The sequence below is a fragment of the Eucyclogobius newberryi genome, unplaced genomic scaffold (genome assembly GCF_026437365.1).
Source record: "Eucyclogobius newberryi isolate DKJ021-1_F unplaced genomic scaffold, fEucNew1.0.hap1 SCAF_27, whole genome shotgun sequence".
NCBI classification, from domain to species: domain Eukaryota; kingdom Metazoa; phylum Chordata; class Actinopteri; order Gobiiformes; family Gobiidae; genus Eucyclogobius; species Eucyclogobius newberryi.
In genome coordinates this window covers 812097-830000 of record NW_027315912.1, presented here as the reverse complement: position 1 = coordinate 830000, position 17904 = coordinate 812097, and the positions used below count along the sequence as shown (strand labels likewise).

At 50.0% G+C, this 17904-nt stretch overlaps 1 protein-coding gene across 1 annotated transcript; it reads right to left on the bottom strand.

The window, feature by feature from the left end:
• Positions 1–7315: 7315 nt before the first annotated feature.
• On the bottom strand, positions 7316–16644 carry ap1s1 (adaptor related protein complex 1 subunit sigma 1). Its single transcript, XM_072459750.1, has 5 exons — positions 16471–16644; positions 13767–13945; positions 11508–11616; positions 9950–10087; positions 7316–7421 (listed from the first exon to the last, which is right to left on the bottom strand). The coding sequence occupies exons 1-5, from the start codon at positions 16471–16473 to the stop codon at positions 7374–7376; spliced, it is 477 nt and encodes a 158-aa protein (XP_072315851.1). The 5' UTR covers positions 16474–16644; the 3' UTR covers positions 7316–7373.
• Between the last annotated feature and the right edge of the window lie 1260 nt (positions 16645–17904).

Below are 17904 nucleotides of genomic sequence, written 5' to 3'. Positions count from 1 at the left end.
CTGGAGGTGGAGGCTGCGCTCATCACACGTTTGCACGTCATGAACCTCGTTTCTGTGCTTCGCTTTGGTTCCTCGGCGACACGTTACACGGTTAGAATCAAAATTAGAATGTTTGGGAATCACAAAGGTTGCAATTATGTTTCTAACCCACGGTCTTCTTTAAGAGCTAGATGTCCCCGACTCTCCTCAGGGTTTTAGTCTGTCTATATGGGATGTTAAAATATGGTCATTCATTTATATTGCAATATATTCCTGTACAGTCTGTGTTATGGGCTCATAACACAGACTGTACAGGAAGAGTCGGCTCCACCTCCTGAGGAGACTCAGGTCTTTTAGACAGGGCCACTCCTGACAGGGCCCTCCTGACAGGGCCCTCCTGACAGGGCCACTCCTGACAGGTCCACTCCTGACAGGGCCACTCCTGACAGGGCCACTCCTGACAGGGTGACAGGGCCACTCCTGACAGGGTGACAGGGCCACTCCTGACAGGGCCCTCCTGACAGGGCCACTCCTGACAGGGCCCTCCTGACAGGGCCCTCCTGACAGGGCCACTCCTGAAGACCTTCTCCTCCTCTGTGGTGCATCAGCTCCTGTAGGTGTGGTCATCACAGAGGGAGAGGAAGAAGCTGGACACAGCTCCGTCCTGGACTGTCCTCTGGACTCTGTGCAGAAGGTGGGGGACAGGAGGGTCCTGGCTAAACTCACATGCTGGACCATGAGTCTCACCCCCTGCAGGACACTCTGGAGAGCAGCTTCAGTGACTGATCCACCCTCGCTGACATACTCGTGCATATAACTGATGTAAATAGTTGTAAAAAGTGTTTTTTAAACTTCCTATAAGTTATCAATGAAATTTCAGCAATGAAATTTCCCCATGTGTGGACAATAAAGGAATATCTTATCTTATTATAACAATACCACTGTTGTGACTGTGAAGCTTTGAAAAAGGCTGATTTATTCAGTCTAAATAGTCTTGATTACGTATGTATTTCAGTTATTTTAAAATAACAGTCAAAAATATGACTTGTCGACTATAAAATAATCATAGTTACATTTTTGATTATACAAACTCTAAAATACATACAGACCTTTTATAATAAAGGCCTTGTTAAATATGAATAAAAGAATAAACAATGTAAGACTTTAGTCAATAATACACATCATTTGTAAGTGTTCTTTATTTAGATCGTCTCCATAATTCCACCAATATTTGGTTAAAAATGTGTTTCAAAAGTCTCACTAAATGTTCTGACCAGTCACTGACATGTCAAATCAAACATTTCAAAAGTTTATTAGGTATAAAATGACATTCACACTGAAAACATCGCTCCCATTTTCATCAAGGCAAATGTCAAAGTCACATTCATTTCATGTTTTGTGTTTTTTAAATGTTGATGGAAAAAATTAACAGGATTTTTTTTTTGCCATTTCCTATAAAAAAAAAAAAACATCATGTTGAAAATAATAAACAAGGGCTCAGAAAATGGATTTATATCTCTGTTGTTGAAAGAAGTAAAAATGGTCATTTTTCACACAGTTATTTCACATGAAGTAATGTGAGTATTATGAAGTAATGTGAGTATTATGAAGTAATGTGAGTATTATGAAGTAATGTGAGTATTATGAAGTAATGTGAGTATTATGAAGTAATGTGAGTATTATGAAGCCTCTTCCACATGTTTGTAACTCCAGTTATTTCACATATTCAGACCTTGAGCTCTTACAAAAATCACACACTTCTTTGTCAAAGTAGAATTGTGTTGGGCAAGTTTCCCATATCCAAAAATATTTAGTACAGATGTTTTTCCAAAGCTGCCCATGTGTCATTCCCATGTGTCATTCCCCCATGTACCATTCCCATGTGTCATTCCCCCATGTGTCATTCCCCCATGTGTCATTCCCCCATGTGTCATTCCCCCATGTGTCATTCCCCCATGTGTCATTCCCCCATGTGTCATTCCCCCATGTGTCATTCCCCCATGTGTCATTCCCCCATGTGTCATTCCCCCATGTGTCATTCCCCCATGTGTCATTCCCCCATGTGTCATTCCCCCATGTGTCATTCCCCCATGTGTCATTCCCCCATGTGTCATTCCCCCATGTGTCATTCCCCCATGTGTCATTCCCCCATGTGTCATTCCCCCATGTGTCATTCCCATGTGTCATTCCCATGTGTCATTCCCCCATGTGTCATTCCCATGTGTCATTCCCCCATGTGTCATTCCCCCATGTGTCATTCCCATGTGTCATTCCCAGTGGGACAAAGTGGAACATGAACTAACATCAGATCCAAGTACAAAAACTTTCAAGACTTTAGAACAAAAGAAGATTTGGATTTCCAGAGCACAAATATGATTAGTTTGTTTTTCTGATGAGGAAAAACACATTTTTAGAGCCTGAAACTTGTATTTGAGCTGAAAAAAATGTAAGTTTGTGGTGAGTTTGTAATATAAAAGCAAAACCTATTGTGGTTCCAACATCAGGACTTTGTATTGATGTGTACCGCCTCCGTGTGTCCATCATCCCGCCTCCGTGTGTCCATCATCCCGCCTCCGTGTGTCCATCATCCCGCCTCCGTGTGTCCATCATCCCGCCTCCGTGTGTCCATCATCCCGCCTCCGTGTATCCATCATCCCGCCTCCGTGTGGCCATCATCCCGCCTCCGTGTATCCATCATCCCGCCTCCGTGTGGCCATCATCCCGCCTCCGTGTATCCATCATCCCGCCTCCGTGTGTCCATCATCCCGCCTCCGTGTGGCCATCATCCCGCCTCCGTGTATCCATCATCCCGCCTCCGTGTGGCCATCATCCCGCCTCCGTGTATCCATCATCCCGCCTCCGTGTGTCCATCATCCCGCCTCCGTGTGGCCATCATCCCGCCTCCGTGTGTCCATCATCCCGCCTCCGTGTGTCCATCATCCCGCCTCCGTGTGTCCATCATCCCGCCTCCGTGTGTCCATCATCCCGCCTCCGTGTGGCCATCATCCCGCCTCCGTGTGTCCATCCTCCCGCCTCCGTGTGTCCATCATCCCGCCTCCGTGTGTCCATCATCCCGCCTCCGTGTGGCCATCATCCCGCCTCCGTGTGGCCATCATCCCGCCTCCGTGTGCCCATCATCCCGCCTCCGTGTGCCCATCATCCCGCCTCCGTGTATCCATCATCCCGCCTCCGTGTGCCCATCATCCCGCCTCCGTGTGGCCATCATCCCGCCTCCGTGCGTCCATCATCCCGCCTCCGTGCGTCCATCATCCCGCCTCCGTGTGTCCATCATCCCGCCTCCGTGCGTCCATCATCCCGCCTCCGTGCGTCCATCATCCCGCCTCCGTGCGTCCATCATCCCGCCTCCGTGCGTCCATCATCCCGCCTCCGTGTGTCCATCATCCCGCCTCCGTGTGTCCATCATCCCGCCTCCGTGTATCCATCATCCCGCCTCCGTGTGTCCATCATCCCGCCTCCGTGTGTCCATCATCCCGCCTCCGTGTGGCCATCATCCCGCCTCCGTGTGTCCATCATCCCGCCTCCGTGTGGCCATCATCCCGCCTCCGTGTGTCCATCATCCCGCCTCCGTGTGGCCATCATCCCGCCTCCGTGTGTCCATCATCCCGCCTCCGTGTGGCCATCATCCCGCCTCCGTGTGTCCATCATCCCGCCTCCGTGTATCCATCATCCCGCCTCCGTGCGTCCATCATCCCGCCTCCGTGCGTCCATCATCCCGCCTCCGTGCGTCCATCATCCCGCCTCCGTGCGTCCATCATCCCGCCTCCGTGTGTCCATCATCCACATAATCAATATTGTTTTTCGACTGAACACTGTGTCGCCTGAGAAGAAGAAAAGCGTCACGTACTGAAGCATCGGAGTGAAAAACAGGCTTAAATGTAGTAGTGACACAAAAAGAGTAAATACAAGGCCAAACGTGAAGGCGTTACAGGTGCAGTCGTTTCAAAAGCACAGAGCCACATTCTATTGTACCACAGGAAGCTAAGCTAGTCTGGATGGCTCTTTAAAGGTGCCCTCCCACACAAAAGTGACATAGTGCACCTTTAAGTGTGATTAAGCACCGTGCAAAAGTGCAAAGATAAAGTTCTTATACGAGCCACAGCAGAGAGACATACAGCAGATTACATTCAGAGTGACAGCTCACGTACGGCCTCAGACGTACAACTGACTTACTTTAGAGAACATTAGCTTAAATACTAAAGAATTATATCTAAATCACAACATAACTGGGCAAATCCAAAGGACAAACTGAAATCAAACGGTTGCATTTGTGCCTCAAGGCTCAGGATTTAGAAGGTTTTGGAGGCACCAGCTCCAGTACCCAAACACAGGCTGGTACTATTGGTACCAAAAATACATAAAACACCTTATAAAACGTCTTCTATTTCCATTAAGTATAGAAAGTTACTAAGCGTGACGATGACTGAAGTATGAACATTAGAGATGCAACGATCCAGCCTCTGCAGTTCTGATACGATACTCTAAGTATTGATACCCAATATAACGTTCCTTAAAACTACTTCAACATGTTGTTAACACCATAAGAATATGCTAATAATATTTGTGAAGGCATAACAAGTTAATATTGCAATATAAACTTTAAAATGAGGTTCCACATGTCGGCGTTTACTGGAGTAAACCTTGGAGTATCGGATCAGTATCAGAAGACAGGCAATCGATACTCGATCCATTCAATTTGACAGAATCGGCACCAATATCGATACTGGGATCAGTGCATCCCTAATCATCATAATCAGCCATTATTTCATGGAATGTGAGAACGTTACCATTCTGTTAACTGGTTATTATTATGTTACAGATTGTTAGCATTAGCCGTTAGCGTTAGCCTGTCAGGAACACCATTGCATGCTTGTGAGGAGCAGATACAGGACATGTGTGGGCTGTAATATGGGGATGGGCTTTGAAAAGGGCTCAAGTCAGGGGTGGGCAACCTGAGGCCCGCGGGCCACATGTGGCCCGTTTATCTTTATAATCTGGCCCGCCAAACATGCCAAGTAATATTGAAAAAATATTATAATCTTTTTGTTGCCCTCAGGCATCTATCTGCACTTGTATCCTTATCCTTTCACGTCATATGACGTGAAAGGAAATAAAGAATAGATTCAATAGCCTATATTTGACAGACAAGTCAAGTTCGATATTTAATTTTTTGGATTTTTTTTTTTTTTTCACACCAATGATCGCGGGCCGGCCCTCCGCTACTTGCCTGGATTCGAATATGGCCCTCGGAGGAAAATGATTGCCCACCCCAGGCTTAAGTGCTGGTGTCGCCCCCTGCAGGTATCACAAGGTACTGTAGTTTAGATCATGTATGTGCATGAAGTGTGTACAGCACACGTCTGCTCGTGTGGGACAAAGACATGATTTAAGGTTTGGGTGAAATTGAAGGATTTTGAAGGGAAAAGGTTACTAATGTGAGGCGTTTACGTGTAGTACCCCTGAGGGGTCACTGGGTTAGAGGGGGCAGTATACATCTACAGGTTTCTGTTAGTGAACTGTGACAAACATTTCTCATTCAAAAGTCAAATATATACTTTAAATAGGAGATAAAATCATTATTTACTGATCTATTCAGGTCTTTGCCAAAATGAGTCTAAATGTTCAGTAACTTGGTCACGATGCCCAAAGAATAAAGACAGTTGCATTTTTTTGACTTTTGAGCAGGAGGACCGGAGCAGGGACGGGAAGAGGCACAACTTTACCAACAGCAATGTTCTTTCATTTCTGATAAATACAATAAATAGGATTTAAGATCATCTTTCACATCGTCAGAAAGGTCAATATATCAAAAAGACCAAACAGGTGGAAATAAATTGAAAAAGAAGCAAAAGACGACATATTCAGCATCTTTCTAGAGCTTGTCCATGTTTCCTGCACATCACCTTCAGAGACTGGTGCATGTTTGTAGTGCAGGGGCCCCCAGCCCCACTGGGAGCCCCACTGGGAGCCGAGCCCCCCCACTGGGAGCCCCACTGGGAGCCGAGCCCCCCCACTGGGAGCCCCCCCACTTGGAGCCCCCCCACTGGGAGCCCCCCCACTGGGAGCCCCCCCCACTGGGAGCCCCCCCCACTGGGAGCCCCCCCCACTGGGAGCCCCACTATCCCCGCCCACATCCCTGTACTTAATGTGACTGTTCTTTCTTCTCAAACAGCTGCACATGAACAACATCTAAAATAAGGATAATATGTCATCTTTAACATACATTCATACAATTGTAATGTGAACGTGCCAATTCCCATCCCTGACTTATGAACGCTCTGGTCAGCAGAGGAGGCCCGGTCAGCAGAGCAGAGGAGGCCCGGTCAGCAGAGGAGGCCCGGTCAGCAGAGCAGAGGAGGCCCGGTCAGCAGAGCAGAGGAGGCCCGGTCAGCAGAGCAGAGGAGGCCCGGTCAGCAGAGCAGAGGAGGCCCGGTCAGCAGAGGAGGCCCGGTCAGCAGAGCAGAGGAGGCCCGGTCAGCAGAGCAGAGGAGGCCCGGTCAGCAGAGCAGAGGAGGCCCGGTCAGCAGAGGAGGCCCGGTCAGTAGAGGAGGCCCGGTCAGCAGAGGAGGCCCGGTCAGCAGAGGAGGCCCGGTCAGCAGAGCAGAGGAGGCCCGGTCAGCAGAGGAGGCCCGGTCAGTAGAGGAGGCCCGGTCAGCAGAGGAGGCCCGGTCAGCAGAGGAGGCCCGGTCAGCAGAGGAGGCCCGGTCAGCAGAGCAGAGGAGGCCCGGTCAGCAGAGGAGGCCCGGTCAGTAGAGGAGGCCCGGTCAGCAGAGCAGAGGAGGCCCGGTCAGCAGAGCAGAGGAGGCCCGGTCAGCAGAGGAGGCCCGGTCAGTAGAGGAGGCCCGGTCAGCAGAGGAGGCCCGGTCAGCAGAGGAGGCCCGGTCAGCAGAGCAGAGGAGGCCCGGTCAGCAGAGGAGGCCCGGTCAGCAGAGGAGGCCCGGTCAGCAGAGTAGAGGAGGCCCGGTCAGCAGAGGAGGCCCGGTCAGCAGAGGAGGCCCGGTCAGCAGAGCAGAGGAGGCCCGGTCAGCAGAGGAGGCCCGGTCAGTAGAGGAGGCCCGGTCAGCAGAGGAGGCCTGGTCAGCAGAGGAGGCCCGGTCAGCAGAGTAGAGGAGGCCCGGTCAGCAGAGTAGAGGAGGCCCGGTCAGCAGAGGAGGCCCGGTCAGCAGAGCAGAGGAGGCCCGGTCAGCAGAGGAGGCCCGGTCAGCAGAGGAGGCCCGGTCAGCAGAGCAGAGGAGGCCCGGTCAGCAGAGGAGGCCCGGTCAGCAGAGGAGGCCCGGTCAGCAGAGGAGGCCCGGTCAGCAGAGGAGGCCCGGTCAGCAGAGGAGGCCCGGTCAGCAGTCTGCTCCCTCCTGGTGCCGTGTGGTGGGTGAGCGCTCCTATGCCAGGCCCATCTCCTCCAGCACACTGCGCGGTGACTCATCCTCCTGCAGAGACACACACACGCTCAGGCTGCAGTTCAGAGCACGGTCGCTCCTCCTGAGCGCACGGTCGCTCCTCCTGAGCGCACGGTCGCTCCTCCTGAGCGCACGGTCGCTCCTCCTGAGCGCACGGTCGCTCCTCCTGAGCGCACGGTCGCTCCTCCTGAGCGCACGGTCGCTCCTCCTGAGCGCACGGTCGCTCCTCCTGAGCGCAGAGTCGCTCCTGAGCTTTCTAATGATGCATCACACTCGCATGTGGGCTGTAAGATCCTCTTTAATAAGCAGTGACATTTGGGTCCAGTCTTTGTGCTCAGGGGAAACAGATGTAACAGGTTCATTATTTGGTCATTAATTCTTCATAAACCACATTTGATAAAGTGAAAATTTGACCCCATTTCCAGAAAAGGGCTCAATGTCACGGTTACGTTCTCATAAACCTTTAGATCAACAAGCAAATTCAATTTTAATTCATTTAATTCATTAATCTAGATATTTGATTATATAATTGTTAAATGCAGATTATACGGCTGGTGCCCCATTTTACTCTTACATTTGATATCAAACATATCCACACTTATGCAGTGTCATGTCTGAATTCTTGAACAATTCTTTAATCGATATCACCCTTGAATGCCCCGCCCTCTTTTACAAGTGGGAGGACACTCAGAACCTTGCAGTACTTGTACATATATGTGTGTGGCCTGATCCTTTTTAAGGGCTGAAGGGATGAAGAATGCTGGAAGTTGCAAAAACTGTCTGTGCCAGAAACGATTGGAACCGTTCCAAAGCTGGTCCAGGAATTCCCAGCCAGTTTAAAGCCTCTCATGGTCTAGTAACACCAGAACAACAGCATGACCTATAATATTTATATCATACTATGACTTAACTTGAATAAAAATGGTTTTCTCTTGTATTTTAGAGAGCTGAGAGAGAGACCTGAATGTGTCAGTGAGTCCAGGTCTCTTTATCAAGAAGTTATGTGAAGGTTTATCCACATCTGCTGCTGTGGTTCCACATCTGCTGCTGTGGTTCCACATCTGCTGCTGTGGTTCCACATCTGCTGCTGTGGTTCCACATGGTGCTGTGGTTCCACATGGTGCTGTGGTTCCACATGGTGCAGTGGTTCCACATCTGCTGTGGTTCCACATGGTGCTGTGGTTCCACATCTGCAGTGGTTCCACATCTGCTGTGGTTCCACATCTGCTGTGGTTCCACATCTGCTGTGGTTCCACATCTGCTGTGGTTCCACATCTGCTGTGGTTCCAAATGGTGCTGTGGTTCCAAATGGTGCTGTGGTTCCAAATGGTGCTGTGGTTCCACATCTGCTGCTGTGGTTCCACATCTGCTGCTGTGGTTCCACATCTGCTGCTGTGGTTCCACATCTGCTGCTGTGGTTCCACATGGTGCTGTGGTTCCACATGGTGCTGTGGTTCCACATGGTGCTGTGGTTCCACATGGTGCTGTGGTTCCACATGGTGCTGTGGTTCCACATCTGCTGTGGTTCCAAATGGTGCTGTGGTTCCAAATGGTGCTGTGGTTCCACATCTGCTGCTGTGGTTCCACATCTGCTGCTGTGGTTCCACATCTGCTGCTGTGGTTCCACATCTGCTGCTGTGGTTCCACATGGTGCTGTGGTTCCACATGGTGCTGTGGTTCCACATGGTGCTGTGGTTCCACATGGTGCTGTGGTTCCACATCTGCTGTGGTTCCAAATGGTGCTGTGGTTCCAAATGGTGCTGTGGTTCCAAATGGTGCTGTGGTTCCACATCTGCTGTGGTTCCACATCTGCTGCTGTGGTTCCACATGGTGCTGTGGTTCCACATCTGCTGCTGTGGTTCCACATGGTGCTGTGGTTCCACATGGTGCTGTGGTTCCACATCTGGTGCTGTGGTTCCACATGGTGCTGTGGTTCCACATCTGGTGCTGTGGTTCCACATCTGGTGCTGTGGTTCCACTTCTGCTGTGGTTCCACTTCTGCTGTGGTTCCAAATGGTGCTGTGGTTCCACATGGTGCTGTGGTTCCACATGGTGCTGTGGTTCCACATGGTGCTGTGGTTCCACATGGTGCTGTGGTTCCACATGGTGCTGTGGTTCCACATCTGGTGCTGTGGTTCCACATCTGGTGCTGTGGTTCCACATCTGCTGTGGTTCCACATCTGCTGTGGTTCCACATCTGCTGTGGTTCCACATGGTGCTGTGGTTCCACATGGTGCTGTGGTTCCACATCTGGTGCTGTGGTTCCACATCTGCTGTGGTTCCACATCTGCTGTGGTTCCACATCTGCTGTGGTTCCACATCTGCTGTGGTTCCACATCTGCTGTGGTTCCACATGGTGCTGTGGTTCCACATCTGCTGTGGTTCCACATCTGCTGTGGTTCCACATCTGCTGTGGTTCCAAATGGTGCAGTGGTTCCACATCTGCAGTGGTTCCAAATGGTGCAGTGGTTCCACATCTGCAGTGGTTCCAAATGGTGCAGTGGTTCCACATGGTGCTGTGGTTCCACATGGTGCTGTGGTTCCACATGGTGCTTTACCTCCTGTAGTAGATCCGCTTGTTCAATGGATTTAAGGACACTTTTCTTGGACGTGTCCTGGATCTCTCCTCCCATCAGGAACTCATCCAGGATGAAGTAGGCCTTCTCAAAGTTAAAAATAATGTCCAGTTCACACACCTGCACAGAGAAAGGACAGGTGAAGACCCCAGAGGCCACAGGTGAAGACCCCAGAGGCCACAGGTGAAGACCCCAGAGGCCACAGGTGAAGACCCCAGAGGCCACAGGTGAAGACCCCAGAGGCCACAGGTGAAGACCCCAGAGGCCAAAGGTGAAGACCCCAGAGGCCAAAGGTGAAGACCCCAGAGGCCACAGGTGAAGACCCCAGAGGCCAAAGGTGAAGACCCCAGAGGCCAAAGGTGAAGACCCCAGAGGCCACAGGTGGGTGAAGACCCCCAGAGGCCACAGGTGGGTGAAGACCCCCAGAGGCCACAGGTGGGTAAAGACCCCCAGAGGCCACAGGTGGGTGAAGACCCCAGAGGCCACAGGTGAAGACCCCAGAGGCCACAGGTGAAGACCCCAGAGGCCACAGGTGAAGACCCCAGAGGCCACAGGTGAAGACCCCAGAGGCCAAAGGTGAAGACCCCAGAGGCCAAAGGTGAAGACCCCAGAGGCCACAGGTGAAGACCCCAGAGGCCAAAGGTGAAGACCCCAGAGGCCAAAGGTGAAGACCCCAGAGGCCACAGGTGGGTGAAGACCCCCAGAGGCCACAGGTGGGTGAAGACCCCCAGAGGCCACAGGTGGGTAAAGACCCCCAGAGGCCACAGGTGGGTGAAGACCCCAGAGGCCACAGGTGGGTGAAGACCCCCAGAGGCCACAGGTGGGTGAAGACCCCCAGAGGCCACAGGTGGGTGAAGACCCCAGAGGCCACAGGTGGGTGAAGACCCCAGAGGCCACAGGTGAAGACCCCCAGAGGCCACAGGTGGGTGAAGACCCCAGAGGCCACAGGTGGGTGAAGACCCCAGAGGCCACAGGTGAAGACCCCCAGAGGCCACAGGTGGGTGAAGACCCAAGAGGCCACAGGTGGGTGAAGACCCAAGAGGCTACAGGTGGGTGAAGACCCCCAGAGGCCACAGGTGGGTGAAGACCCCAGAGGCCACAGGTGGGTGAAGACCCCCAGAGGCCACAGGTGGGTGAAGACCCCCAGAGGCCACAGGTGAAGACCCCAGAGGCCACAGGTGAAGACCCCAGAGGCCAAAGGTGAAGACCCTAGAGGCCACAGGTGGGTGAAGACCCCCAGAGGCCACAGGTGGGTGAAGACCCCCAGAGGCCACAGGTGAAGACCCCAGAGGCCACAGGTGGGTGAAGACCCCAGAGGCCACAGGTGAAGACCCCCAGAGGCCACAGGTGGGTGAAGACCCAAGAGGCCACAGGTGGGTGAAGACCCCAGAGGCCACAGGTGAAGACCCCAGAGGCCACAGGTGAAGACCCCAGAGGCCACAGGTGAAGACCCCAGAGGCCACAGGTGAAGACCCCAGAGGCCACAGGGGAAGACCAGAGAGGACAGGACAGGAACAGAGAGGAGTAAAAGAAGACTTACACTGCCAAAGTACTTGTCCAGGAGCTCCACAAAGCGATGGATGACCTCCAGTGTGATGAGCTCATTGTCCTGTTCTTCTATTGCGCAGCAGAAATACAAACTGGCGTACCTAAACACAGTCAAAAACAACTTTAATACAGAACAAATATTCAGATTTCTTCTAGATTTCTACTGACCCCAACACCGTTTAAACCATTCAATTTTACAACGTGAACTCAATCAACTGGTGCGTTTCAGAGTTCATCTGCAGATTCTGTGCTGCATTGTAAGAAATGTGGAATTATGGACATTTTGGGAGTGAAATTTGACACTTTTTCCTCTTTTTGCCAGCACTTCTATTACAAATGTACTTCCAGTGGAGCGGGAGGATGAGGGCCAGGTAGATTGATTTGTGTAAAATGTCCAATGTTGATGTGACCAATAAGTCAACAAAGCACCAATTCCCTGGGTGGCCCAAAAAACACTTTCAATGAAGAACTTCTTTTTCCTGGAGGTCAGTAGCTCTATGTTAACCAACACAACCGGAAGAAGGATTACGTAGAAAAAGGCCAAAAATCAGATATTGATCAGATGATGTCGTACATATATCGAGCCAGTTAAATTTGATGTAATAAATCAGATTTCATTTGCCATTTTTGCATTTGCCCCTTTTCCATTAGTACCTACTTGGCTCTACTTGACTCAGGTGCCCTGCTTTAGCGCATTACCATTTGGAGCCACCTCCTCAGACCAGGTGCCGTTTTAGTACCCTCTTCCCCCTCGTGGAAAATCTGTTTGACACGAACAGACTTATGGACTAATAAATGCCCATAAAAGTCCTGGATCTCGCATTAAATAACAAACGGACTGGATTATTCAACTTTTGCCAGTGATCTCAACAAGCCCCTACATAGGAGGACACGCCCCTACATGGGATGTACCACCGGAACATAACTGAAGTGGCTGATATTACGAAATCTTACCAATGGTTAGAAAGAGCCAGTCTGAAGGACAGAGGCCCTGATCTACCACACCAGACAAGACCCAAGGTGTAGCTGTGCAAAGGACCCTAAGACCATCCGCACATAACTGCAGGTGCAGAGGCTGCAGGGACATCACACATGGAGCTCCATCACCAGGAGCTGACATAGTGAACAGAAACATCTGTGCAGAGCACGGGCTGGAGACCCCAAGGACAAGGTGGAAACACCTCCAAAGGTGGAGAACGACCGAGCCAAGGTCCTCTGGGACCTCCAGATACAGACAGAATGTAATGGAACCAACTGGACATAGTGGTGGTCTGAGGAATGTCGTGGTGGTGGACACTGCAGTGCATCATGGGATGGAAACATCCGGAAAAAGGAACACGAGAAACTAGAGAAATCCCAAGGCCTCAGAGAAGAGCTGGAGAAGGTCTGGAGCCTGAAGGTATCGGTGGTGCTGTAGTGACCGGAGTACTTGGGGCAGTGACCCCCAAACTGGAGGAGTGACCCCCAAACTGGAGGAGTGACCCCCAAACTGGAGGAGTGACTTGAGCAGATCCAGGAAAAACATCAGACATCTCGGTTCAGAAAAGTGCAGGAACAGCAAAGATACTGAAGAAGCCTCAAGCTCCCAGGGGCCTCTGGAGGAGGACCCGAGCTTGAAAGGGGACCACCCACGGAGGGTTAGGTGAGAGAGTTATATTTATGTTTTTTTAGATAAAGATTTGTAGCCCGTAGGCTTTAAACGAGGTGGAACAGTACTTTTGATCTGCGATTTGTGCCACGCTCTTCTGGGCCGAGGTGAGAAGGAGCTGTGGACCTGATCAGAAGCTCCTCTGGTCGAGGTGAGAAGGAGCTGTGGACCTGATCAGAAGCTCCTCTGGTCGAGGTGAGAAGGAGCTGTGGACCTGATCAGAAGCTCCTCTGGTCGAGGTGAGAAGGAGCTGTGGACCTGATCAGAAGCTCCTCTGGTCGAGGTGAGAAGGAGCTGTGGACCTGATCAGAAGCTCCTCTGGTCGAGGTGAGAAGGAGCTGTGGACCTGATCAGAAGCTCCTCTGTGCAGAAGATGCTGCTGGAGCATGTTCAGACCAGGCCAATTGTTTGGCAAGAAACATGCAATACTTTACTAGAATGTGTTCCTTACATTTCGATTTAAAAATGTATCGGGATACGTATCGTAATGAGAAAATTGTATCGGAATATACAAGTATCAGGATACCTACGTACAAACAAAGGAACTTGTCTTGGTGCTTCGGTGCAACATAAAATAATGAACAATGCATAAGTCAAGTTTACCTCTTATAGACGATTTTGAGGTCCCTCCACTCCAGGAAGCTGCACATCTTTGGTTTTCGGGCCAGGACGATCTGCATGAGGTCTCTCACCATCTTCTTCTTCTCCCTCTCGGCTGTGGCCATGTACCACTTCTGTAGCCTCAGCTTCCCCTGGCGACTGAAGAGCAGCATGAACCTCATCTGGACACAACAATTCCAGGGGAGAATACTTACTTAAGTGCACAATTGTAACTATGGTTCTATGAATCCTGGATGACCGCCAGAGATAGTGTTTGATCCAGTGGTGGACCGTCATGACCAGCAAGGCCTTCTCTGCTGGCCTAAACATAATCAGAATATGATTTAAAAATATATATACATTTTCCCACAAAATATTTATGAAGTGATTCCCCAGAGTAAGAGTTTTACTCTTCATGTCATGGCTTTCCTCTTGTTGCACTGCTTCTGCCCCAGGTTCAGATTTGGAGGCTGGTCTTATGTTAGATCTTTTATCCAATCATATTCAGCCATCATGTGTTGACAGGGATCTCAAATCTGCCGAGGCCTTCATCTGCCCTCTGACCTTCATCTGCCCTCTGACCTTCATCTGCCCTCTGACCTTCATCTGCCCTCTGACCTCCATCTGCCCTCTGACCTTCATCTGCCCTCTGACCTTCATCTGCCCTCTGACCTTCATCTGCCCTCTGACCTTCATCTGCCCTCTGACCTTCATCTGCCCTCTGACCTTCATCTGACCTTCAGACTAAACAGAGCTGGTGTTTGTAGCTTTAAGTGAATGGAAATGAAAATGATGTGTCAACCAATCAGCTTCAGAGTTGCTCTTGTGCGTCTGCTGCTGTTCCACAGGTGCAGCAGATGCACGTCTTTGCGCACCGTGTGAGACGAGGACAGACCACCGCGTGAGACGAGGACAGAACACCGCGTGAGACGAGGACAGAACACCGCGTGAGACGAGGACAGAACACCGCGTGAGACGAGGACAGAACACCGCGTGAGACGAGGACAGAACACCGCGTGAGACGAGGACAGAACACCGCGTGAGACGAGGACAGAACACCGCGTGAGACGAGGACAGAACACCGCGTGAGACGAGGACAGACCACCGCGTGAGACGAGGACAGAACACCGCGTGAGACGAGGACAGAACACCGCGTGAGACGAGGACAGAACACCGCGTGAGACGAGGACAGACCACCGCGTGAGACGAGGACAGAACACCGCGTGAGACGAGGACAGAACACCGCGTGAGACGAGGACAGAACACCGCGTGAGACGAGGACAGAACACCGTGTGAGACGAGGACAGAACACCGCGTCTACTGCGTCTTATAATGTTGGCAACACTTGTGACTGATTCAGAATTAGACATGACCCACACCAGCCCCGCCTCTCCCAGTGACCCACACCAGCCCCGCCTCTCCCAGTGACCCACACCAGCCCCGCCTCTCCCAGTGACCCACACCAGCCCCGCCTCTCCCAGTGACCCACACCAGCCCCGCCTCTCCCAGTGACCCACACCAGCCCCGCCTCTCCCAGTGACCCACACCAGCCCCGCCTCTCCCAGTGACCCACACCAGCCCCGCCTCTCCCAGTGACCCACACCAGCCCCGGCTCTCCCAGTGACCCACACCAGCCCCGCCTCTCCCAGTGACCCACACCAGCCCCGCCTCTCCCAGTGACCCTGGAGGTGAGGTCGACTTTATCCAGCCGCACAAGCTCAGGCTCTTTCTCCAGTGGAGGTTACGTTCCATGTCCCAGAGTTAGTTTCTGCGAGCGGAGATCTGGTTGTCGAGGCCCCTGTCGTCGACTCCTGCCCAGATCTCAGACCTCCTGCAGGTGGTGGGTCCAGGGTAGGACGCCCCACGTCTCTCGTTCGGGCTTTCAACATGACGTCATGTTGACAGGGACATAAACATAATGATTTCAAGGCTTGATATACAAACAGAACACTTTGGACTGAAGTGAAATGTTGCCGTTTTGGGGACAAACTCATGTGAAATTAAGAAAAGTGTTTTTTTAGTGGAAACTCAATTTGTTATTTGTTTATTACAATGAACTATAACGTTTATATTTAAATAATAATAATTCATATTAAAAAACATATTTTATATGCTTTTAAATGGTTTACGGAATGTACAAAAAATTAACCGATTACTTGATTAATCGAGGAAAAAAAATGGATAGATTACTCGATTACTAAAATAATCGATAGCTGCAGCCCTAGCTTGTGAATGGTAAAAATGTTCAAGATGAGCAGGTTTCACATACAAATAATATTAATAATAATAATACAGAAAAGGCCCGTATTTGTGCCTAATAAACAAACAAACAAACAAAAATATCACATTCTTCAGACTCTCGCATTACCAATGGGGTAATACAAAGTGTTTCATACAGCCAAAATGCCATTTTAAATGTACAGTTATGTATAATAACCAACCATTTCCAATCACATCATCTGGAGGCAAATAACTAACAATGAATCTGTTTTAATTTGGATTATAAATCCAAGTATTGGATGTAAAACAAAAATGACAGTCCACTGTTATTTCCTTTCACTCTTTGTAAAACATCTTCTCTGAACTTTGTGCTTTGGGCCTGCGGCGCGTCTCAGGTGCACGAGCGCAGGTGACGCACACTTCCTGGAACGCTCCTTGTCTTACGTGTTAGCATTTCCCGTATTTAATATAGAAAAACGGTGCTCACCATAATATCCTTTGCCCTAAACAACCACTGCTACGTCCGAAACCCAGCAGAGCAGTCAGTCATCCGGATCAAGCCGCGGATGGTGTGTAATCCGTGTTAGATTTTACGTGTCCATGTCGACTTCAGACACGGAAACTGTGGACGAGCCAGCGGGCGCACACTGAGCATGCGCAGACCTGCACTCACTTCTTCTTTGGATTAAATGATGAGCCACAAGTGAATGGAAGGTGTGTGCTGCCACCTGCTGTGTTGGAATGACATAACCACACGTTCTACAGTTCGGCGTTTAACGGCGCATTTCATCTGTAAGTACGTAATGACGTGTGCTGCGGCAATAAGCGTGCAGTGCTCTCAGTGCCATTATATTTAAACAAACAAACTGATTTATACTGACTTAACCATGTGCAATAATGTCACATTCATGTGCATATAACTGATGAAAATAGAGTGTTTATTAGGCCCGAGCGCCACAAGCTGGCGAGAGGCCTATTAATCTCGCAAGGCCGTGCGAAGCACGGCTGCGAAAGTGCGCACGAAATCGAGCGCGAAGCGCTCGCTCACTAACGCACTCCTTCACTCATGCACGCCCCGTGCATACTAATTAGTAGTAGGAAAATGGAACATTACCGTTGTAAACGGGCGAAGCCCGTGCAAAAGTGCGCAATAAACGAGCGCTTTACATTGAGCACCATACATATAAAGCACTCATTTGCCCTAAGTAGCTCACAAATACGTTCCATCTCTTGCATATTCCATGCATATAAGCCTGTAATGCAAAAATTTAACATTTTTTTACGGTCTGTGTGCGGCGCAGCCGCAAAGTTGGACAACTTATTTTGGGATATTGCTAATCTAAAAATTACTCCCATTTGATCAAAACGAGTCCGATTAGGACCAAATTTGAATCAGTTGTTAAACTTTCTAGTTTGGACCAGTTTATGATGACAAAATTGAAATGGGCGCGATAGCGCCCCCTACAGAGTGACCTTTAAATTAACATTGAAGGTCAAAAATTAGTTTTACCAAAATGTTCTAAACTTTACCCAAAATTCTATTTTGCCGTCGCGATCAAAAAAGCCAATCAGACAAATGCCTTAATTTTTACGGTGTAGTCGTAGCGATGACAGAAACCTCCCATGTTATCCCTATGGGAAAATTGCTAAATCTCTCAAATATCCACATTTTTATGTTTCACACTTTAACGAACTCCTCCTAGTGCGTTTTGCCCACCAACCTCAAAATTGGTGTACGTCCTCTAGACAAGTGGGGCATCAACCTACTTGAAGTGAAATAAATTCATTTGGCGCCACAGCGCCCCCTACAGATTTTATATGGAGGTTAAATGTTTATTTTTGCGAAATTATATGAAATTTGACACACAACTCAATTTTGGCCCCATCAAAAAAGTCAATGAGACCCATGTCATAATTGTTA

Coding starts and splice junctions, on each gene's coding strand:
- ap1s1 (XM_072459750.1), bottom strand. Junction 11,617..13,766: donor CTCAAAATCGTCTATAAGAG/GTAAACTTGACT, acceptor GACTGTGTTTAG/GTACGCCAGTTTGTATTTCT. Junction 7,422..9,949: donor AAGCGGATCTACTACAGGAG/GTAAAGCACCAT, acceptor GTGTCTCTGCAG/GAGGATGAGTCACCGCGCAG.